Source organism: Chiloscyllium plagiosum, chromosome 22 (assembly GCF_004010195.1).
Source record: "Chiloscyllium plagiosum isolate BGI_BamShark_2017 chromosome 22, ASM401019v2, whole genome shotgun sequence".
NCBI classification, from domain to species: domain Eukaryota; kingdom Metazoa; phylum Chordata; class Chondrichthyes; order Orectolobiformes; family Hemiscylliidae; genus Chiloscyllium; species Chiloscyllium plagiosum.
The window spans coordinates 37,363,540-37,388,234 of NC_057731.1; the positions used below are offsets into that span (position 1 = coordinate 37,363,540).

Below are 24,695 nucleotides of genomic sequence, written 5' to 3' on the forward strand. Positions count from 1 at the left end.
GTGAACTTATAGAGGTTTACAAAATTATGAGGGGCATGGATAGGATAAATAGACAAAGTCTTTTTCCTGAGGCCAGGGAGTCCAGAACTAGGGGGCATACGTTTAGGGTGAGAGGGGAAAGATATAAAAGAGACATAAGGGGCAACTTTTTCACGCAGAGGGTGGTACGTGTATGGAATGAGCTGCCAGAGGATGTGGTGGAGGCTGGTACAATTGCAACATTTAAGAGGATTCGGATGGGTATATGAATAGGAAGGGTTTGGAGGGAAATGGGCCGGGTGCTGGCAGGTGTGACTAGATTGGGTTGGGATATCTGGTTGGCATGGTAGGTTGGACCTGTTTCCATGCTGTACATCTCTATGACTCTATGACTGTATGTGCAGGTCAGGTGAATTGGCCATGCTAAATTGCCCATAGTGTTAGGCACATTAGTCAGAGGTAAATGTAGGTGAATGGGTCTGGATGATTTACTCTTTGAAGGGTCGGTGTGGACTTGTTAGGCCGAAGTGCCTGTTTCCACTCTGTAGGTATCTAATATAAACAAATCTCAGTTTTAAATACATGTCCCCTTGGGATGTAATTATATCCCCTTGTTTGATATCCCCTCGTTTGAGATCCCCCAGTGGTAGAAACATTATGTCAACATCTACCCCATCAAGCCCCCTCACCTTTTTATTTTTCAATAAGATCGTCACTATTCATCTGAACTCCAGTGAATAAAGGCTTAATCTGTTTAGCCATTCTTGGTGAGTCAACCCCTTCAACTAAGGGACCAGCCTAGTGAATCTTTTTTGAACTGCCTCCAGTGCCATTGTAACTTTTCTCAAACACAGAGATCAAAACCATATGCAGTAGTGTGGGTGCAGCCACACCAACATCCTGTACAGTTGTAAAAGACTTGCCCATTTTTAATCTCCAGGCCTCAAGCAATAAAGAATAAAATTCCATTTGACCTGTTAAGTATTGCTGCACTTGCATGCTTACCTTTTGTGCTTCATACAGTTCCATCTGCACTACACTGTTTTTGGCACCTATCTCCACTGAAAAAATATCCTGCCTTTTGATTCTTCCTATCAAAGTGCATGTCCTCACATTTTCCTGCCTTAAACTGACTAGGAACAAATGTGACAATGTCTATATTCCCTTGCAGATTCTTTATGTCTTTGTCCCATTTTTTCTATCATCACAAGATTTGGATGTATTATCTCCCCTCCAACAAATCATAAATATAGATAGTATGTAATTGTGACCTGAGGACAGATTCTTGTGGCGTTCCACTAGCTATGTCCTTTTGTCCTAAAAATGACCATTAATCTCAATACTGTCTTGTGTGTGTTAATCAATCCACCTTAACCTGTGCTAATGCATTTTTCCAATACATGAGTTCTTATCTTGTGCAATAACCTTTTGTAACACCTTTATTGAATACCTTCTGGAAATGCAAATGCACTATATATGCCAGTTCTTCTTTATCATCTCTGTTTTCGATATCCATAAAGAATTCCAGAAAATTTGTCAAACATTCAAACCTGACAAACATTTGTCACTTTCACAAAACACACTAACTCTAACTCTATGTTAGCTTTCCTGAATTCCCCGCTATTTCTAATTTAATGGACTCCTAACACTTTTCCAACAACAGATATTAGGATAACTAGCCTATAGTCTCCTGTTTTATCTTCCTCCCTTCCAACATAGGACGTTTTATGAAAATTGGATCTGGAAGCCTCTGGCTGAGTAGATTGTCTCCAAAGGACATTTTTTTTCTTAGTGTGGAAGTGAGAAATTAACCTGACAGAGAGTTGGACTTTGGACTTGCTTTTATATGTGTCTGTCAGAAATGCAGTGTGCAACAAAACATGTTGCAAGATGCACCTGATCGCATTTGTTAGGAAATGCAGTTGTGCCTTTTGTTCAGTTTGGTTATTATTTGCTTTCTAGGTCATATTTAGAATTAAAATTAGATTTTATTGTCAAGTGTACTCGAGTACAAAATTACATGAGTACAGTGAAAAGTGTACAATATTGGCATTCCTGGCACCATCTTTGGTACAAAATCTTGATACAAAGTAGAAAAATAAAGAAATAAAGTTAAAAGTTAAAATCTTTCTTAAGTGCTTAGCCATGCTGGGCCACATTCCCTACAAGGACTCAATCTCTGCTTTGGCCTGCTCTCTGGGAGACCTTGGGCTGCTTGCTTTCACTGCAGATATCAGTGGACCTTCCTCACTCCTTGCTCATCCTGCATTGGGCTTGAACTCCGACTGTTAAAGTCCTGATTCGGACCTCCAACCACTGCCACTCTCTGGACCCCAACGTCCCCACTCCAGGCCCTCAGCTGCCGCCATGTTTTGGACTGAATTAGCCGCAATGCTGTGACCACTGCTGTCTCCACAACCGAGCTCTTGCCAGAAGATAAGTAAGTCAAAAAAAACCAGGGTAAAAACTGAAAGAAAAACAAGAAATGGGCTGAGGAGTGGCAGATGGAATTTAACTTAGATAAATGCGAGTGCTGCATTTTGGGAAATCAATCTCATCAGGACTTACACACTATGGTAAGATCCTCGGGAGTGTTGCTGAACAAAAAGACCTTGGAGTGCAGATTCATTGCTCCTTGAAAGTGGAGTTGCAGTTGATAGGATAGCAAAGAAGGTTTGCTTTCCTTTATTGGTCAGAGTATTGAGTACAGGAGTTGGGAGGTCATATTGCGGCTGCACAGGACATTGGTTAGACCACTGTTGGAATATTGCATGCAATTATAGTCTCCTTCCTATCGGTAGGATGTTGTGAAACTTGAAAGGGTTCAGAAAAGATTTACAAGGATGTTGCCAGGGTTGGAGGATTTGAATTATAGGGAGAGGTTGTATAGGCTAGGGCTGTTTTCCCTAAAAACATCGGAGGCTGAGGGGTGACCTTCTAGAGGGGCACGGATAGGATAAATAGACAAAGTTATAAAATCATGAGGGGCATGGATAGGATAAATTGGCAAAGTCTTTTCCCTTGGGCGGGGGAGTCCAGAACTAGAGGACATAGGTCTCTTTTATATCTTTCCCCTCTCACTCTAAACCTAAGGGGCAACTTTTTCTTGCAGAATGCGGTGGGTGTGCAGAATGGGCTGCCAGAGGAAGTGGTGGAGGCTGGTACAATTGCAACATTTAAAAGGCATCTGGATGGGTACATGAATAGGAAAGGTTTGGAGGGATATGGACCAGGTGCTGGCAGATGGGACTAAATTGGGTTGGGATATCTAGTTGGCATGAACGGGTTGGACCGAAGGGTCTGTTTCCATGCTGTACAGCTCTATGACTCAAAGAAAAGACAAAAAAGTAAAAAAATGAAAAAGAAAAATGGACAAATTGGGTGAGCTTACTCCACTGCTCCACATCTTTGGCTTTATAATGTGTTTTTACTTTGTTGGTATTTTGATATGGGAAATTGGATTCAAAAGTGGAGGAAAAGTGGATTTTAGTTTTCAGTTCTGAGAAAGGGACTTTTTGTTTTGAGGTCCGGAAAATCTTTTTTCTCAAAACAGTTCAATTGTTATTTCCAAGAAAGCATGAACAGTTAGTTTTGAAATAATGTGATAGTCCTATTTTTGTCCAATCTTGTGTTATGAGCAAACCGTGTCATAGACACACCATTTAACCTAATGGGGCCAGAATCACATTATAGCCTATACAGGTAAAAATAAATTGTGTTCCACAAATAACGATCTAAATTCTTCCATCACGTTAAAACCAATTTGCTTTGAAGAAACACGTTTATGGCAGAACTGGTTGTATTCAAAATGATACTTTCTAGATGGTATGTAGTTAAATACAGTGGATGTCTAAAGAGATTTGGGGGTTCAGCTTGTGACAGTGCTATGGCTTTAAGAGGTGTATTTTGTTTCGTTTTTTTTTGAAGAGAGGGTTTAAGACAAATGTGCCGAGCTGTCTATTGAAAACTTGTAAACAGCTTGTGAGACAAGGATGGTACCTGGTTCAGGGTGTTGGGTTATGCACAGAGGTTATGCAAATCAGGTATTTTTTTTTAGAATCTAGAAGATTAAGAGATGACCTGGTCGAACTCTACAAGATATTATTAAGAAAAGACAAGGTAGGTAAATGTAAACTATTTCCACTGTTTGGGGATTCTGGAACTAGATGGCATTGTGTGCAAATTAGTGTCAGACCATTCAGGAGAGATATTCGGAAGCACTCCTACACACCGACCATTGAGTATAGGAATTGGGAGGTCATGTTGTTGCTGTACAGGACATTGGTTAGACCACTTTTCGAATATTGTGTGCATTTCTGGTCTCCCTCCTATAAAAAGGCTGCTGTGAAACTTGAAACGGTTCAGAAAAGATTTACAAGGATATTGCCAGGGTTGGAGGATTTGAGCTATAGGAAGAGGCTGAATAGGCTAGGGCTGTGTTACCTGGAGTGTCGGAGGCTGAGGAGTGACCTTAAAGAGGTTTGTAAAATCATGAGGGGCATGGATATTGTAAATAGACAAAGTCTGGTACGAGTACAACATTTAAAAGGCATCTGGATGGGTATATGAAGGGGACAGGTTAAGAGAGATATGGGCCAAGTTCTGGTAAATGGAACTAGATTAACTTAGGATATCTGGTCGGCATGAATGAGTTGGACCAAAGGATCTGTTTCTGTGCTGTATACCTCTATGAGTATATGACTGTATGACAAAGGGTGCAAGATGTTTGGACCCTCTTCCACAGGTGACAGAGGGTGCTGGATCAGATGTTAATTTTACATTTGAAAAAGGTAATTTTTTATTAAACTAAGGTATAGGGACCAAAAGCAGGTATAATGCCATGGATCAGCCATGGCCTCATTGAATAGTTGAACAGGCTCAATGAGCTAAATGGTCTACTCCTCTTCCAACCTTCCTACCTAGTGAGTTAATGCTTACAAAGTTTAGTTTTACTATTTATCGAATCAGATGGGCAGGAACATAGGAACAGTAATTGTCATTCAGCCCATCAAGCCTGCTCATTCATTGAATAAGATTATGGCTGATTGAAAACTTCAGTGCCTTTTATCTACATAATTTCCATAACCCTTTACGCCCTTGATAATCAAAAAATTTATGAACCTCTAAGTTTAATGACTTGAGTTTCCATGGTCTTCAGGGCACAGAATTCCAATGACTCACTGCCCTCAAAGTTGAATAAGATACCCCATTTAGGTGCTAAATGGCATCCTCCTTATTCTCAGGTTGTGTCCCTGGTTCTAGATTCCACAACCAGAGAAAACATCTTACTGCATCTACCCTGTCTATCTAAGCATTTTGTATGTTTCAATTAAATTACCCCTCATCTTTTAAAACTCTAGAGACAGCAAGTCCAGTTTGCCAGTCTGTCTTCATATGACAGTTCCATCATTCAGGAACAAATCTTCATTGCACTCTATGGCAACAATATGTTTCCTGAGATAAGGAGATAAAAAATGCGCACAATATCCCAAGTGAGGTCTCACCAAGCTCCTATTCAATTGAACCAAGACTTCACTACTTATTCAAGTCGTCTTGCAACAAAAGCTAGCATTCCATTAGCTTTCCTAGTAGCTTGTGACTGGTAGCACGGACTGTCAGCTGAACAAGTTTAGAAGAAATCGTACCAGTTTCAGTTCTGTCGAAGTCTTCAGGGTGAAAGTTTAGTTTGTGGAAGTCTCCAGGATACAGTGCTGAAAAGAGTGTATGATCCTGTGAGAGACAGAGAATTTCAGAAAAGTCAGTTAATAAAGAAATCTTAAAGTGAATAACCTTCCCCAGGCTTGGTTCTGAAGATTTGTTGGTGTGTAACAGGTTGAATCTTTCCTTTTGCTCTTTGCATTAAGATGTTTCTAAATTGTTTTGTATAGTTGGCACTACAGGAAAAGACTGAAACAGTTAAAGATTGGTTTTCAATAATTTCTGTTGGTGCCTACAAAATTTATCTTTCATTTAAAAATGTTGGTTTCACTGGGGATTCTAACAATGCTGAGAATGCTCAAACTACCATAATTAAACCTATGCCTTCTGTACAAATCCAAAGCAGAGGCTTTTTTTTTGTGTGAACACATGTTCTTGTTTTTAGAATAGCTATAAAGTGATTTGCTTTGTTTCTTGGAAAGGAATTTGGGAAGTTGTTTGACGTATAGTTCGATATTTTATAAACTAGTGACAATGTGGAAAATTTTCTGTAAAGCTCTTGTGGATCGTAACTTTGATTTACAACTTTGATAGTAGTACCTTAAATAATCTCTAAGTATGCCAGAGAGATAATTAGTTGTTATTTCCCAAGTAATTAAATGTGAAATCAATAATGAATAGTGTTTGTACAGAAAATGCAAACAGCGTATTATTGACGGAAAGTGTTTTTAAAATAGAATCAGTAGGTTGATTCATCCATGAATAACAAAATATTCGACTGAAGCACATTAACATTTGAAAATACTGGGAAAAACATAGATTTTTATGTAATTTTAATTATTATAGGGATGAAAACATTTCTTTGACTTTTGAATAAAATGTTTTGTCATGAAATGAAATGAAAATGTTGTGGCAGGATTTCTAACATGTTAATCAGTGAGAAAAGCAGCTTAACCACTGTTTTTGCAGAATATTTCTTACATGCTGGCATTGCTTTTCTACAATAAAATTTTATAAAGCACCTATACATTTGAAACATTTGAAGCCATGGCATGGGCAGTGTAGAGGAAAAATTAAAACCAAGCCACATATAGAGATTTTAGAGCAAGCAACCAAAAACATGGTCAAAGAGTTAGGTTTTTGGAACTTCAAAATGTAAAGAAGAGAGAGATGGATCATTTAAATGGGAACCATAAGACTAGAAGACATGGGAGCAGAAATTAGCCATCTAATCCACCAGGTTTGCTGTGCCAGTCAGTGAGATCATAGGTGATCTGATGATCTTCCACTCTACTTTCCTTTCTTTCTCCATAACCCTTGATTCCTGACTGATTAAAAAAGTTTGTCCATCTCAGCTTTGAATATACTGAACAACCCAGGTTTTACAACCCTCTATTGTAAAGCATTTTACAATTTCACTATCCCCCGGCAAAAGAAATTCCTTCTCATCTGCCTTGAAAGGGTGACTTCTTATTCTGAGATTATGCCCTGTGGTCCAACAAGGGGGAAACAACCTTTCCCATCTTCCTTGTCAAGTCCCTCAAGAGCCTTGTATATTTCAATAAGGCCATCTTTCATCCTTCTAACTTCAGTGAGTACAGACTCATCTTCTCCTTGTAAGAAAGTCCCTTCACACTTAATGAATCTTCTGGGGGTTGTCTGCAATGCCAGTGTATTTTCTCTTAGATAAGGGTCAAAACTTCTTTGCAATATGACTACTGCCTTTTATAGTTTTTGCAAGGCTTCCTATTTTAATGCTCCATTTCTTGAAATGAAGGCTGTTTTTCCACATGCCTTCCTTTTGCGATTTGTGCATTAGAATTTACATAATATTCAGCTTCCCTTTTTTTCCCTGCCAAAGTGCATAACCCCCCATTTTCTCAATGTCTTTGTTCACTGGCTTAACCTATCTATTTCCCTCTGCAGACTAATTGTGTTATCCTCTGCAATTGTCTTCGGACCTATTTTTGTGTCAAAATTATGTCATCCTCTGCACTTGCCTTTAGATCTATTTTTGTGTCATCTGCAAACTTTGCTATTGTACATTTACTTTCCTCTTGGAAGTTATTTATGTATCTTATAAATAATCATGGCCCCAACACTGATCCCTGTGGCACTAGATATGTTACCATCCTGGAAATGCCCCCTTATGTCAACTCTCTGACCTCTATTAGTTTGCTAATCTTCTATCCATGATATCCATGATAATCTTCTATCCACCTCCAACACTAAATTTCAGGGCTCGGGGCCTAGGCAGTTGAAAGTATGACTGCAAATAGTAAAATGATTAAGTTAAGGATATCTAGTCAGAGTTATCAGAATGAAAATATCTTGGAGGTAGTGATAAAAGCAAATTACTGCGGATGCTGGAATCTGAAACCAAAAGAGAAAATGCTGGAAAATCTCAGCAGGTCTGGCAGCATCTGTAAGGAGAGAAAAGAGCTGACATTTCGAGTCTAACTGACCCTTTGTCAAAGCTCTTACAGATGCTGCCAGACCCGCTGAGATTTTCCAGCATTTTCTCTTTTGGTTTTGGAGGTAGTGATACTGGGCAAGTTACAGTGATGGGAAGTAACAAGACCATATGAGGATTTAAAAACAAGGATGAGAATTTTAAAATAGAGTCCTTGTTTAACCAGGAACCAGTGTCTGCGAATGAACACACGAGTGGTAGATGAATGGATCCTGTTATGAATTGGATGAGGATAGAATTAAGGATGGCCTCAAGTTTACTGAGAACAGAAAGTTGGTGGCATGTTGGAATTGACCAGTGAAATTTTAATTCTAATTTGATGACTTATTTTAAGCTTTAATTAATGAAACATGGGAATGGAGTCGAGCATTTAGTCCATCAACCCTGTTTGGTCATTCAGGGAGATTGTGGCTATTGTATCTATATTGCATCTATAATCTTGTATCTATATTTCTCTTCTTGCTCCACATTCCTTGTGATTGTAAGGTAACAAAAATCTTGTTGATAGATGTAAAGTTAAAGCTGATGTAATACCAATGTTCTTTGTAAAAGAGAGTTTCAAATTTCTGGCAACCTTTTGTGTTGTTACGACACGGTGGCGAACCCTTCTGCAAGTTAAACCAAACACCCAGAAAAGCTCACCTCGCCTCGTAATCTGTTAAAGTATGAGTGGCAAAGAACTCTCAACTTCTGCTATTTAAAGCAAAAATAATTATTCTTCAACTCATTAACAACTACTATTTATAACTCTAAACCTCTTTTCTCTTAAATGCTTGTTATCTACCTCCCACTCTATAATAATATACTGTTCCCATAAAACATTGTATTAAAATTACTTTAACTTAAGTTCAAAACCACACAGTGGCTGTTGTCTATGGTGCCATCCTTTTGGCTGAAGATCTCCGTGGGCTGTCTTTAGTCTTTTGCTGCAAAGATGTTTCATATGAAAAGGTACCTTTGATAGAGAGGGTTTTGAATGGCAGTCTCTCTCTAGGTGTCAGTTACTCATCCTCTCTGGCCAATCTCGAAATGCTAGCTTCTTTATATCCCAAACATTGGATCGTCTCATTGGATTAATGTTGTCAAAACAGTAAAATTAAAATTCGATTGGGTTTTAGTATCTTGATTGGTTTAAATTCGAACTATTGTGAAAACAGCATCAAAAACTCAGGTCTTTGTTTCACAGCCAAATGTTATATATTTTCAATTTTCTAGTACACTCTAAAACTGCTAGTCAGCCACATGACAGGTGCCTTGTAAGCTCTCAGTGCAAAATAGCTTTCTTAAAGTTACAGTACACACCCTCAACTTCATAACAGTGTGCAGAAGTACCTCTTGTCTTCACTGCTTAGCTCTAATTGTTTTTACTAACTCCTGAGTTTATGGATCTCATACCAGAGGAAATAGCTCTTCTTTTTCATTCTATCACTTTTTCCCTTTGTAGCTTGAAAACTTTAATCCAATTCTCACTTATAGTTCTAAATTATACAGAATACAACGTTAGCCTAAATGTAGAGACTAGGTATAGGCCATTCACCCCATCAAGCTGACTGTGATGTTTAATATGATCATGGATGATCCTGTATCCCAGTGTCATAATTCTGCACTTTCCCCATACCTCTTGATGCAATTAATGTCTAGAAATGTATTTCTTCCTGAAACATATTCAGTAATTTCAGTGATTTGGCCTCCACAGCCTTTTGTGGTAGAGAATTCCACAGTTACCACCCTGAGTGAAATTCTGTTGTAATAATGGTCAAGAATACATTTTACTTTCCACACACACTGCACCTGCATGTTTGCTTTCAAAGGCCATATCTTCCAATTACTCACCATTTAAATAAGACTCATCCATTCTGTTTTCCTGACTCAAGTGGATAACTTCACACTTTTCTACATTATACTGCATCTGCCAAAGATACATTGAAAATAGGCATTTTAGCCCTGCGAGTCTGCTCTGCTATTCAATATGATTACAGCTGATCAGGCAACAGTTGACCCTATTCCTGCTTTGTCTCAATATTCTTTGTCCTTTGAGCCCAAAGAACTATATCTAACTTCTTCTTGAAAATATTCGATGTTTTGGCCGAAAGCGCATGCTGTGGCAGAGGGTTCTGCAGGATTAGTTGTTTAATTGCAGTAAGGCATCTCTGTTTTTGTATTCACATTCTTTTTGTATGAAGGCCAATGTGCCATTTGCTGTCACTTTCACGTGCTATACCTGTATGTTTACTTTCACTGATTAATGTACAAGGACATCCAAGTCTGGTTACACCTGCCCTTTTCAAATTTATCACCATTCAGATAATCTGCCTACCTGTTTATGTCCTGATTTATGAAGTGGACAACCTCACATTTATCCACATTATAGTTCGACTGCCATACATTTTCCCACTCATTCCACTTGTCCGAAAGACACTGAAGTATCTCTGCAAGCTGCTCACAGTTCAATGTTCCACTCAGCTTGGTCGTCTGCAAACCTGGAGATATTGCATTTCATTCCCTGATCTAAATCATTACTATACATTGTGAATAGCTGATTCCTGCAGTACCCCACTAGCTACTGCCTGCCATGTGACAAAGACCCATTTATTCCTTCTGTTTGTTTCCTGTCTGCCAACTGATACATGACCCCAATCCCATGCACTTCCGTTTTATCTGCCATCTATTTTCATGCTCACCCAACTTGTCTAACTTGCCTTGAAGCCTCTTTGTATTTTTCTCACCATTCACAATTACACCTAGTTTTATGGCATGGGCAACTTGGAAAGATGATTCACTCATCCAGATTGTTGACATATTTTATGAATACCTAATGTCCAATCATGGATCCTTCTGGTTCCTCACTAATCATTGCCTTCCATATGAAAAATGTCCCAGTTATTCCTACTGTCTCTTTGCTTTCTACTAACCAGTTCTCAATCTATGTCAATCTCACGTGCTTTCATTTTGCATGCTAACCTCATAGGCTTTATCAAAAGCTTTCTGAAAATCCGAATAAAGCATATTTGCCATATCTATTTTACTAGTTACATCCTCAATAAGTTCTAGTAGATTTGTCAAATGTGATTTCTCTTTCATAAATCGATGTTGGCTTTGTCCAATCTGGCTGATATTTTCGAAGTGGCCTGTTGTCACATCCTTTATAATAGACTCTAGCATTTTCCCTTCTGAATTTAGGCAAATCATTCTGTATTTCCATTTTTTTTAAGGGTGGGATCATATCTGCTGTCCTCCAATTTCCAGTGTAATCTTTCCTTGTAATTTAATTTTGCAGTGCTGTATCATTCTGCTAAATCTATGTGATTTATTTCTTACAAGGCTTGTCTACAGTATTGCTGCAGTTTTGCCCTTTTGTTTATAATTGAAGCTATAATTCATACAAACAGTTGTTCAGGACAGGATTAATGATCACATGGAAAAAGACTAGTTGATTACAGATTTGAGCACAGACTTCTAAAGGTGAAATTATGTTTAACTAACTTACTGGAGTTTTTTGAAGAGGATTCATGTGAGTTATGCTGTTATGTGATATACATGGATTTTTAGATGGCATCTGATACAGTGCCACAGAACAGACTTGTGTAGAAAGTTTCTCTGTCATGGATTAAAAACGGCAGTAGCAATGTGGGTACAAAATTGGCTGAGTGATAGGAAGCAGAGTAGTTAATGGTCAATGGATATGGAGGAAGATTTACAGTGGATTCCCCAGGGACCAATATTGGGACATATGTTTTTCCTAATATATACTTAAATAGTCTACACCTTGGTGTGCTGGGAACAACTTACAAGTTTGCAAATGATACTATATTTGGAAGAATTGTAAATTTAAGGACAATCTGGAACTCCAAAGTGACAAGTTGGTGGCATGGATGGGTAAGTGTAGATGAGGTTCATTGCAGGAAAGCGTGAAATGAGAAGCACATTAAAAGACAATATCACATCGGGCATATGATTTCTATTCTAATTCTATAGGTCAGTTCTAAAGGGGGTACAGGAGTAGAGAGATCTTGGTGTATATGTGTGCAATATCAATGAAGGTGATACGACAGGTGAGTGAGCAGTTAATATGCATAGTATTCTTGGCTTTATTAATAGAGGTTTAGTATACCTGACCAAGGAGGTTTTTAATTTGTAATAGACACCCGTCAAACCTCAGCTGGAGTATTGTGTACAATTGTGCAAGCCACATTATCGGCCTTGAAAAGAGTGCATAAACAATTTATAAGGATGGTTCTAGGAATAAGAAACTTCAGATATGAAGATAAATCAAAGAAATTGGGACTGTTTCTCTTCGAGAGAAGAGGCCAAAAGAAGGTCTAATAGAGGTTTTAAGAATTATGAGTGGGCTTGACCAAGTAGGCAGGGAGAAGCTATTCCCATTCATAAAGGATAAAAGAACGAGATTTACGGTGATGTGAGAAAAACTGTTTTCACACAGCGAATCATTAGATATGGAATGTACTGCCTGGAAATGTGGTGGAGGCAGGTTTAATTAAGGCACCAAGGGCATTGAATGAGTATTTGGATATAAATAGTAGGCAGGAAATTGGCACAAGGTAAGAGGTCTGATATAGGCACAATAAGCCAAATGACCTCCTCTTGCTCTATAACAATTCTGTATGATAGATATTCCTTCCATCCATGTGGTTTAGAATGTTGTCTGTTTTTCTGTCATCAGTAGCTTGGGTATGTGATTATTTTTAAATCCTCATCCAACCATTAAAAAAATGGTCAATCAGTGAGGCCCCGACATGAGTCTTTGAGTAATAGCATCGGTAGATCTACTAATTAGAATACTTATCCACTTGTCTCTACTGTTTAATCTCCTGCTGCACAGCCATTTCCTAACAAGATCAATATTTTATTTTCAGTTCCATAAGCTTCAATCAGAACTGTCAGCCTCTTAGAGTAATAGAGATGTACAGCACGGAAACAGACCCTTCGGTCCAACTCATCCATGCCGACCAGATATCTTAACCTAATCTAGTCCCATTTGCCAGCACTTGGCTCATATCCCTCCAAATCCTTCCTATTCATGTACCCATCCAGATGCCTTTTAAATGCTGCCATTGTATGAGCCTCCACCAATTCCTCTCACAACTCATTCCATACACATACTATCCTCTACATGAAAAAGTTGCCACTTGAGTCTCTTTTAAATCTTTCATCTCTCACCCTAAACTAATGCCCTCTAGATCTGGGCTACCCCATCCCAGGGTGGTTGATCTTGCCTATTTACCCTATCAGTGCCCCTCATGATTTTATAAATCTCTATAAGATTACTCCTCCACCTCCGATGCTCCAGGGAAAACAGCCCCAGCCTATTCAGCCTCACCCTGTAGCTCAAATCCTCCGAACCTGGCAACATCCTTGTAAATCTTTTCTGAACTCTTTCATAGCAGTAGTAATATATATTTACTTTTTTAATGCTGTTTGCCACTTTATTTCCCCTCAGCTGTCTTCAAAGATTGAAAAGTCTACTTTTTCCCAGCTTTCCTTCATAAATTATGTAATAGTTTGAGTTATAGATTCTGCCCAAACTACCTTGAATGCATTTCCCCTGGATCATGAGAAATTACTGAAATTAACAGTTACCTGATTGCAAACCATATGGAGTTAAAGCATGACACATTCCAAAAGGGTAGAATACTTAGGTTGTATAGATTGTTTCATTGTTTGTCTGATGGAGCTGATAGAGGTGGTTGATGAAAGATGCAGTATTTTCCTACATCTTATCCCTAATTACAACCTTCAGATAATTAGAGCAAATTACCCAATTATCGTAAATTCGATGATAAAGGTGTATGATTCCTGCACATTTGGTGTATATGGTTCTTGGGATTCATGCTTCCAAACTATCAATTACAGGTAGCTTGGAAATTGATTAGGGTTAAAAACAAGGGGCACTTAAAAGAGTCATTCTCTCGATTCTATTTCAGAGCAATTGAAAGCCAGATACAATGCTGAGAAGTTCGACTGCAGACAACAAATAAGAAGAGTAATTGTTTCCAGACTGGAGATATAGACAAATCAGTTCCACCAGTTGTATAAATTACTACTTAGGAGGGAATTTATTGATCACCTTCTGAAAAGTCTATATTATTATTATCCAAAAACACTCTCCTATCAATTAGTTTTGCCAACTTAAATTTCTTAGATATGGCTACCCTTTTTGACTCCATGTTGGCTTTCCCATATTATTTGAAAGACTTCAGGTGTTTAGTTAATTTATCATTAATTATGTAGCTTTTTCTTGACAAGGTTAAAGACCACACAACATCAGGTTATAGTCCAATAGATTTATTTGGAAGCACTAGCTTTCGGAGCACCTCTCTTCAGGTGGTCAGTGGATGTTAATTGACTAATTATTTCCTGGTTAGCCCTTCACCTATTTTAGATTGACAAATTGATGTATCATTACTGATAGGAACATTTTCAGAATTGAGAGAATTTTAAAACATTAGTTAGGTCATCTGCTGTGTTCACACTTACTTCTTTTAAAACCATGGGAGGGTAAACATCTCTCACTAGTATCCTTACATACGGATGAGGAAGGACATCACTTCGACTGGGACAACACAGCCATCCTAGGACAAGCCAAACAAAAATATGCCTGAGAATTCCTAGAAGCATGGCATTCCAACTGGAACTCTACCAGCATACATCGTGTTAGACTCCATCTACCACCCCCTGAGAAAAGGAACAGGAAGTGACTTCACCACAGGAAATGACATCACCAACCCAAAGAAACCCAAACATATAAATTGAAAGTAGGAATTTTCGGAAGTTCTTCGCCTGATACCCACTGAATATGTTACCCTGGTAGGGTGATGAAACATCTGGAAATGAACCTTCAAGCTCAGTGAGCAAATCGACATCCAAAACCTCCACCTGAGCTACAAATCTTCTCAAAACTCAATATGGTGTGGTCCATCGGGATAACTGCAATTACCTTCTGTGGTGGAATCAGCTCCAATTTGTGCTATACATTCCATTAACATTGGAATAATCTTACTTGCTTACTGTGATTTGAGTGATCTTTTTCAAAAACTGCATAAATCTCTGTTTGTCACTTGAGAATGATCATTGTCAAGGAATCATGCACAGTCTTTCACTGACTGTTTTCATTTATTTTAGATCAAGGAGACTGGATTTGTAGCATAATGCAGATCCCATGAGTGTATCATAAATGCAGTTCAAGAACAATCAAATGAATTCATCTTGTTAGAATAGGCAATGGTGCAGAGGTGTCTTACCTAGTATCTCTCAGTAATCCAAACTAGGTAAGCTTGCAGAAAGAATTTCAGGAGGTGAAATCAGATGCTGCTCATATTCTGTATTCCTATATCATTATGATCTTTCTAAATTGTGCTGGAATACTTCAACCCTTAAGTATTTGAAACTCTGCACTACTGTTTTTTTTTAGCAATTGATGTTTGACCATAGCTATATCATAGAATTTCTAAAGTGTGGAAACAGGCTATTTGGCTCAACAAATCTACACTGACCCTCCAAAGAGTATCCCACCCAAATCCATTCCCCTACCCTATTGCTCTATGGGCAATTTAACATGTTTGGACTGTGGGAGGAAGCTGGAGCGCCCAGAGGGAACCCATGCAGACATGGGAAGAATGTACAAACTCCACACAGGCAGTTGCCCAAGGCTGGAATTTAATCTGGTTTCCTGAGATTGTGAGGCTTCAGTGCCAACTACTGAGCCATCATGTTGCCCATATATGTACCATTTAATAGGCTATTACCAAATTGCTATTTGGTTGAACAGAATCTGAATATTGCTGAAAAAGAGCTACATTTTGTTGAAGTTTATGTCTTGCATTCATAAAACAATTTGCCAGAATACAATTTGTGGGGAAAATTAAAATTCTCACTAAATGAGAGGAGAGTGCTGATTGGTTGGTTGGTAGACTCCTGTACAATTGCTGCCATGGAGAACGAACCCATTAATCCTGGTTGACAGTTAACTACCAGGCATTGTTTCAGTTGTAAAGGAGGCAAGTTGAAACTGGGCAGAGCATTTAAATAATATAACTGAATTGCTCCATTCACTTTGAAATGGTTTGATTTGCAGAGTAATTTGCATTCAAAATGTGATTGATTACCTGGAAATTCTTCAATTTGCCTAGTGGTTGACTGACTCAATTTATTTGCTGGTATTGGTTGGCGGGTTCTTTGCATGTCCTAGTTAAAGTAGCTAAGGGCAGACACATAAAAAAGTGTACTTTTATTAGTTCAGTGTGTCAGCATAATAATCATGGCTATGTCTTGGACTTATTGAAAATCAACACAAATATGTTTCCTTTCACTCTGCACATGCTATTTATTAGACATATGTAATATGGCATTTGAACATGCCAGTGTTGGACTGAGATGTACAAAGTTAAAAATCACACAACTCCAGGTTATAATCCAACAGGTTTATTTGGAAGCATAGCTTTTGGAGTGCTGCTCCTTCATCAGGTGGTTGTGGAGTATAAGATTGTAAGACACAGAATTTATAGCAAAAGTTTACAGTGTGATACAACTGAAATTATATTGAAAAAGACCTGAATTGTTTGTTATGTCTCTCATCTTTTAGAATGACCATGTTGGTTTCAGTTCTTTCATATGTAGGACTGTCATGATGGACAGTGCAAGACGTGTCAAAGTGTTGATCTATCTCAACTTCTCCTCATAAGAAAATCCTCTATGCCTGGGATCAACCGAGTGAGCCTTTTCTGTATTGTCTTCAAAGACAATATATCTTTCCTTAGATAAGAGGACTGAAACTGCTGACACTATTCTAGTTGGGATCTCATACCTTGTACAGTTTTAGCAAGTCCTCCCTGTTCTTATATTCCATTCTCTTGAAAGTAAAGACCAATATTCTATTTGTTTTCCCTATTACTTGCTGAATTTGTATGCTTACTTTTTGTCACTCATAAATCAGTCTTTCTCCAATTAAATAATATTTAACTCTTCTACTATTTCTGCCAAAATGTGTAACCTCATATTTTCCCACATTATATTCCACCTGTCAAGTTTTTACACACTTAATCTGTCTATATCCCTCTATAGACTCACCATCACCATTTGCTTCCCACCTAGTTTTGTGTCATCAGCATTATTGGAAATAGTACATTACCTTCCCTCAATCAAAACATTATTATATATTGTAAATAATTGTGGCTAATTGTGGCCCTTGCTGTGATTCCTCTGACACTCAACGAGTTGCAGGTTGCCATCCTGAAAATGTTCTCCTTATCCCAACTCTATTTCCTGTTTGTTCGCCAGTCACCCAGCTATGCTAATATGCTACCTTCAAAACCATGGGCTCATATCTTATGAAGTAATTTTATGTGTAGTATTTTTACCACATGCCTTTTGGAAATCCAAATATACTACATCTACTGACTTCCTCTTTATCTAATCTGCTTGTTATCTCCTCATAAATTCTCCTAAATTTATTGAGCTTGATTTCCTCTTTATGAACCCATTTTGACTTCACTTTGTTATATTGTGTACTTCTAAATGCTTTGCTATTACATCCTTCATGACAGACTCAAACCTTTTTGTTAATGACAGATGTTAAGCTAACCAGTCTCTAGTTACATGTTTTTGGCGTCCTTTCTTGTTTGAATATGGATGTTATATTGGCAGTTAACCAATCCTGCAGGACCTTTCCAGAATCAAATTGTTCTTTAATTCAACCACTGTGTCCACTATCTCTGTAGTTAATTTCTTTAATAACCTAAAATTCAACCCATCAGGTCTTTGGAATCTATTAGCTTTAATGCTTACACTTTTTTTCTAGTGATTAGCTATTGCATTTATTTTCTTTCCCTCTTATTCTGTTTGATCAGTATTTTTGAAATGCCATTAATGTCTTCTACTATGATGACTGATGCAAAGTATTCAATTTCTCTGCCATTTGTTTTTGCTTCATTATTGTTTCCCAGCCTCATTTTCTAAAGTATGGTAAGGATGGAAATTGGAAAACAAATTGATGAAATGTTCCAGTTTGGGGGTGAAAGTAAGATCTGGCAAAAAGAGGTTTGAAAGGAAGTTAGCTTGGAAGCCAGAATATTTGCCAAATCCTGGTAGAAAGGTAGCTACAGTCGGACTTGTAAAGGCTCCCAGAGCAACATCTTCTATTTAAATAAAATGAGAAGAAGCCTTAAAGTCTGAGCATATTCAACCAGGCAAAGAAGAGTTATTATAGTTGCTTGGTTGGGTATCCATTCAAGGAGGAGGCATGGCAGTTTTTAGGGCCTGGAATTTATTAATGTACACCAGACCCACAGAAAAATCATGAATGCAAAGTTTTAAAAAGTAGATCTATGAGGCAAAGAGTAAGTTGAAATGATGGGTCTACTGGGGCAGTGCCATTTGTGGATGTTGGAATGAAAGTAGAGTCAGGCTTTACGGAGTTGGGTCTCAATAATATTGAAGACCTTAGAGAAATGATTTCCAGAGATGCTGTATATAACTGTTAAGTCTACACAATGCTTCGACAATGTTCCAGAATTATTCCATGTGGCAGCCTTGCATGTATCAGTTAAAATTTGACAATATCCAAGAAGTAATCATAGCAATAGACTCAAATCATTACAACAGAGGACACCATATAACTCACTGAATACATGCCAGCTGTCAGTAGATCAAACTAATGTGTGCCATTGCCAATTTGTTTAAGAATATCTTTCCTGTACTGCTGCAAACCATATAGTGAGGATACTGAAAGAAACTTGGCAATAGGACAGTTAGGCACTCACTCCTATTCTGTCATTCAAACAGACCCTGGCTGATATATGAACTAACTCGATATATCTGCTTTTGCTCCATATCTTGAAATTTGGCCAACAGCAATCTATTAATCTACTAATAAGACTTTTAATCCCATTTTCCTGGTACAAGTTAACTTTGAATATATTCTGTTGTTAGAACTGCCTTGATATCCAAAATGCAAATAAAACATTAAAAATTTTGCCCATACAATGCTTACAATCACAAGTTAATGCTTTTATCGGGACTTGTCTGAAGATTAGACCAGAACAGGTGATCAGCCAGATCTGTCCCAATTTCTAGGTTCTGATCATAGGACCTCCACTCTCAGAACCAATTACTTGTGAAGTAAGGCAAGGTTGTATCATACTTTTTCCATTCAAAGAAGCTGCACATCCAGCAAATGATTAGTTTGACCACTGGTAAACATCACAAACACTTCAACTACCAGAACCAGTTTAATCAACTCATTAGGACTTGTGTGTGTCTCTTTGAAAATAAACTTACTGCTTTTAACAAACCTTGATCTTAGCTTTAGCTTGTGTTTGCTTTTACATTTGATCAAATTGAATGATATTTACACAGTGGAATTGTGTTATGTTCACAAATTCAGCTGATAAATAATCCACATTATTGTCTCCAATTCACTGTCTGTTTTTAAACAAAACTTCAGCTTTTTCGGAGTTACTGTGACAGTTCAATCCAATACTGCTAAGTTACAATGCTTGATGTAAACACATAAACATTCTTTTAGCAAAACACGACACTTTAAAATCAAGAACTTTACTACTTATGAAGTCATCACCAGGCTTCATATGTTTTCTCCTCACTCAATTTCACTTCATGTTGGCTAAATCAGCAAATTTTAGATTAATATCAACAAATGTTATATTTAAAATGAATAACTGATGCAGCAACTATTGAGTAAAAGATTCCACTATTTGATTACTTTTTGCATGTAGAGGTTTTTCCCAACTTTTTTCCTGTAAAACCATTCTTCATTTTGTACGTTACATTCCCTAGTCCTAGATTGTCTTATGCATTCACTGGCTATTCTATCAGGCCTCCCTTAATATTCCTGCAATATTGTTAGGTTGGAATTCTGGGTTAATGAAGTCCGAGTGCAGTTACCCGTTATGTAAAACATACTGCATTTAGAGTCATCCAGCATGGAAACAGACCCTTCAGTCCAACCAATCCACACCAAACATAATCCTAAACTAAGCTAGTCGCAGCAGCCTGCTTCCAGCGCATATTGCTCCAAACCTTTCCTATTCATGTACTTATCCAAATGTCTTTTAAATGTTGTAATTGTACTCACATCTACCACTTCCTCAGGAAGTTCATTCCACATGCGAACCACCGTCTGTGTAAAGAATTTGGCCCTCTTGTCTTTTTAAATTTTTCTCCTCTCACCTTAAAAAATATACCCCTGAGTCCTGAAATTCCCATCTTAGGGTAAAAACAACTACCATTAACTCTATTTATACCCTTCATTATTTTAGAAACTTCTATAAAGTCACCTCTCAACCTCCTATGCTCTAGTGAAAAAAGTCCCAGCCTTTCTTTATAACACACATCCTCTATACCGGACAACATCCTGGTAATTCTCTTCTTAACCCTGTCTAGCTTAATAATGTCCTTCCTATAACTGGGTGACCGCAACTGGACACAGTACTCTAGAAGTTGCCTCACCAATGTCCTGTACAACCTCAACATGGGGCACTCAAAGGGCCGAGCCATGAAGGCAAATGTGTCAAATGCCTTTTTAACCACCTTGACTATATGTGATGCAAACATGGCAGACCAGAAAGGACATTTAATTATAATTGAGGACAATTTAAAGTCTACCTTCTCCACTAAGCACATACTTCATAATCTGTCAATTATTTAGTGTAAATCTGTAGTGGTAATTCCGAAGAAATTGTTTCCAAAATATGAATTGGTACAATATCCAGTGTGTGGCAGTCTCTTGGTCCGGCATGGTGGTCTTTTGGCGGTATGTGGCAGTTTCTCGGCCTGGCGTGGCCTTACGATGGGTTTGTGGTCTTGAGGTGGCTCTTTAAAGTGTGGTTCCACTGACTAAGCACTTAAGAAAGACTATAATGTCTGAACTTTAAGTTTGATTTCTTTACTTTCTACTGTAATATGTACCTTTTAACCTTTTGTAAGATTTACATTATGCTATAAGTGCTGCGATGTTTAATTTCTATCTTATTCTTAAGATTCTGTACCTAAGTACTTGTACTTAAGATGGTGCCTTGTTTGGCAACATTTTACATTTTTCACTATACTCCGGTAATTTTGTACTTGAGTACACGTAAAAAAGTCAAAAATCAAATCAAAGGAGAAACAATATCAGTAGTGCATTTTTTCTTTGTTGCTTGCAATATATTTTGAAGCATCTTTATTACAAATCATACTTTGAAGGAAACAAAACCTTTCTGTATGTCCATACTGTTTCATTTTCCTTGTTAACAAAGGACAATATTCTTAATAATATTGTGAATAAACAGAAAGCAACATACCACAGCCCAAAGAAACATTTGAGATAAATTTACACTTTATGTTGTATTGCCTGATATTTCATGTATGTCCAGTTCTGTTTTAAAGCTGCTATTCATTTCAGGATGCTTCCCTGACTTAAACATAAAAGTTCAATTTTAGCAGGTTTCTCTCATTTTACAGTTGTCTTGATATGATCTATCATTTTGTGTTATTTCCATTCCTTCTTGAAAAATTAACAGTTAAACTGCCCAATTCTTTGCTTCAATTTTGTTTTCAGTAAACAAGTGAAAAGAAACATTGACATTTTAATAACTTTGAGAGTAATTGGTCATTAATCTCAAATTTTCTACAGCTAATGAACATAATGCTATTCTTTTGTCTAGCCTGTGATGAATGGACAATACTTCCAAAACCCAATTTGCATCGTGACCTCAATAGATTTGGACACACGGCAGTTGTAAGCAATGGGTGAGTCCATTATTTTCCTCTGTATCTATTTTCCCATTCCATTTATCTTGGTGGTCAAAGAAACTTTTCTTTATTACTCTGTTATCCTTCCTGGTATTTGTCAATAACTGACTAAAATTTGGCATTATTTTCTCCATTTAGCAATGTGAAATATAGAAAAACATTCATAGAGCGCATTAATTTAGGAATTGAAATTGTGAGACAAACTTTCATATGCCATTGTTTCATATTATGTTTGTCTCAACTTTTTAAATTTGCATTTTCTGCCCTTAAATTGAAAACAGTGCCCGTGATTTGGATGAAAGGGTATTGGAGAATGTACTTGCCAGTCCTGAGCAGACAACATCAACACACTTCCCGATTACTTGTGGGGGATGTTGTTGATTTTACTTTGAACTGATGACCTATGTTGGGAAAAGTTGTACACACCTGTGACTTATTAATTTGTGTGCTAGTGCTATCCTGTTTTAGTACCTGCTGTATACATTGGGAAATGAGTTTTTACATATTTATGAATAATGCTTTTCTCTTTCTCTTCCAGGTCTATGTATGTATTTGGTGGTTTCTCTAGTATGCTTTTGAATGATGTCCTTGTATACAAACCTTCAAGCTGTGAAGCCTTCAGTGAAGATCTTTGTCTGAATGCTGGTCCAGGTATTAGGTGTTTGTGGCACAAGCATCATTGTGCTCCGTGGGAACTGGGCCAAAGTAATAGTAGCTTCCATGAGGTGAAATGTCCCCTCAAAACTGGTAAGTACTGATAACACCTAAATATCAAGTAAACTATATTTTGTCAGCCCTTAAATAGGCTCCTTCCTTGCAATAAATCATAACTGTTATAAATAATTTATGGAATTGTAGGAGTATGGCATGTGAATTAATCTATAATTCTTGTTTTGTCCATTTTATTTTCTGTATGACAAACATTGTGAGCTTTAACTCAAATATTTTTTAATTGGCTCTGTTGAAGAATATGACACAATATTGATATTGAAGTGTGTACCTCAAATATTCTGTTGTAGTACAATTTGGTACAGTGGAATGGAAGTCAATAAATTAGTAGCAGTTGAAAATCTCTCATACTAGTAGTATCCTGAAAGATTGTACGATGGTCATAAAAACCCAACTCTCTCGTCCTAGTAGTATCCAGAAAGCCTTGAATAATGGTCATAAAAACCCAAATTTTCAACTACTCTTTGATACATAAAAACTATGTCCTATCAATTATTTTTGCATACAACAAAGAACAACATTTACTTTATGCTTAGAGTCAACTACTGATCCTTTTTTTAAAAAAAAATCCATTTCTGTTCTTTCCAATTTACATTTTCTCTTTCAGTTCTGACGAAGTCATTGGTCAACAAGGTTCCACATAGTTGACTAATTAGTTAAGTTACATGAGATTCAGGGTGAGCTTGCCAATTAGATACATAATTGGCTTAATGGTAGGAGACAGAAAGTGATGGTAGAGGGCTGCTTTTCAGACTGGAGGTCTGTCACCAGAGATGTTCCACAGGGATTGGTTCTGGGTCTTCTTTTGTTTGTCATTTATATAAATGATTTGAATGAGAATATAGAAGGCATGGTTAATAAGTTTATGGACGACACCAAAATTAATGGCATACTGGACAATGAAGAGGGTCTTCTAAGAATATAAAGAGATCTTGATCAAATGGGTTAATGGGCTGAAAATGGCAGATGTAGTTCAATCTGGATAAATGTGAGGTATTGCAATTGGTGCACCACATTATTCAATTAATGATAGGCCTTGGGTGGTGTTGTAGAACAGAGGGGCCTAGGGATGCATGTACATAATTCTTTGAAGTTTATGTCACATATAGACAGGGTAGTTAAAAAGGCATTTGGCACTCTTGCCTTCATTACTCAGTCCTTTGAGTAGAGGAGTTTGGAAGTTATGTTGAGGTTTTAACAGGACATTGGTAAGGCTTCTTCTGGAATACTGTGTCTAGTTTTGGTTACTGAGTAAAAAGAAGATTATTATTAAACTGGAGAGGGTTCAGAAGAGAATAACCAGGCTGTTGCCATGTATGGAAGATTTGAGTTATAAAGAAAGGCTGGATAGGCTGGGAATATTTTCACTGGAGCATCGGAGGTTGAGAGGTGACCTTATGGAAGTTTATAAAATAATGAGGGGTATAGAGTTAATGGTAGTTGTCTTTTCATTAGGATTGGGGATTTAAAGATTAGGGGCACATTTTTAAGGTGAGAGAAGAGAGATTTAAAAAAGACATGGGAGAAATTGTTTTACACAGAGGGTGGTTCGCATCTGTAATGAACTTTCTGAGGAAGAGGTGGACTTGGGTACAATTACAACATTGAAAAGACGTTTGAATAAGTACATGAATAAGAAAGGTTTAGAGGAATATGAACCAGGAACAAGCAGATGGGACTAGTTTAGTTTGGGGTTGTGTTTGGCATGGATTGGTTGGACTGAAGGGTCTGTTTCCTGCTGAATGACTCTGTGACTCTATAACTCTGTCAGACATGCTGAGTTTTTTTTAGCATTTTCTATTTTTGTTATCTCCTCAATTATTAAATATATGTTTTCAATTCAGTGGAATTTCTTCTCACTGCATGTTTTTAGCAGAGTGACTGAAGAAACAGTTTACCATTTAAATAAAATATCCCACAAATTAATGCTACTCTTACTCTGGTGCAACTAGAAGAATGAAAGCACCATAAATTACTGAAAGATACTTGGAACATGAGCAGCAAAAGTAATTAATTATTTGATTTCATAGTCTCTTGAACACTGGTGAATTAGCTGCTCAGCTGATGATTTTGAACTAATCATCATAATAGC

General features: G+C 37.5%; 1 protein-coding gene across 3 annotated transcripts in view; it reads left to right on the forward strand.

Moving 5' to 3' along the window:
• Window positions 1-24,695, forward strand: part of atrnl1b (attractin-like 1b) — a 944,158-nt gene that overhangs the window by 196,701 nt on the left and 722,762 nt on the right. For all 3 annotated transcript variants that reach the window (XR_006314946.1, XM_043712811.1, XM_043712812.1), the window contains exons 11-12: window positions 21,787-21,871; window positions 22,413-22,621. Coding sequence is in view for 2 of the 3 variants with exons in the window: in XM_043712811.1 (XP_043568746.1) it covers window positions 21,787-21,871; window positions 22,413-22,621 (294 nt within the window). In the remaining variant the exon portion in view is untranslated. The remainder of the gene's footprint in view (window positions 1-21,786; window positions 21,872-22,412; window positions 22,622-24,695) is intronic.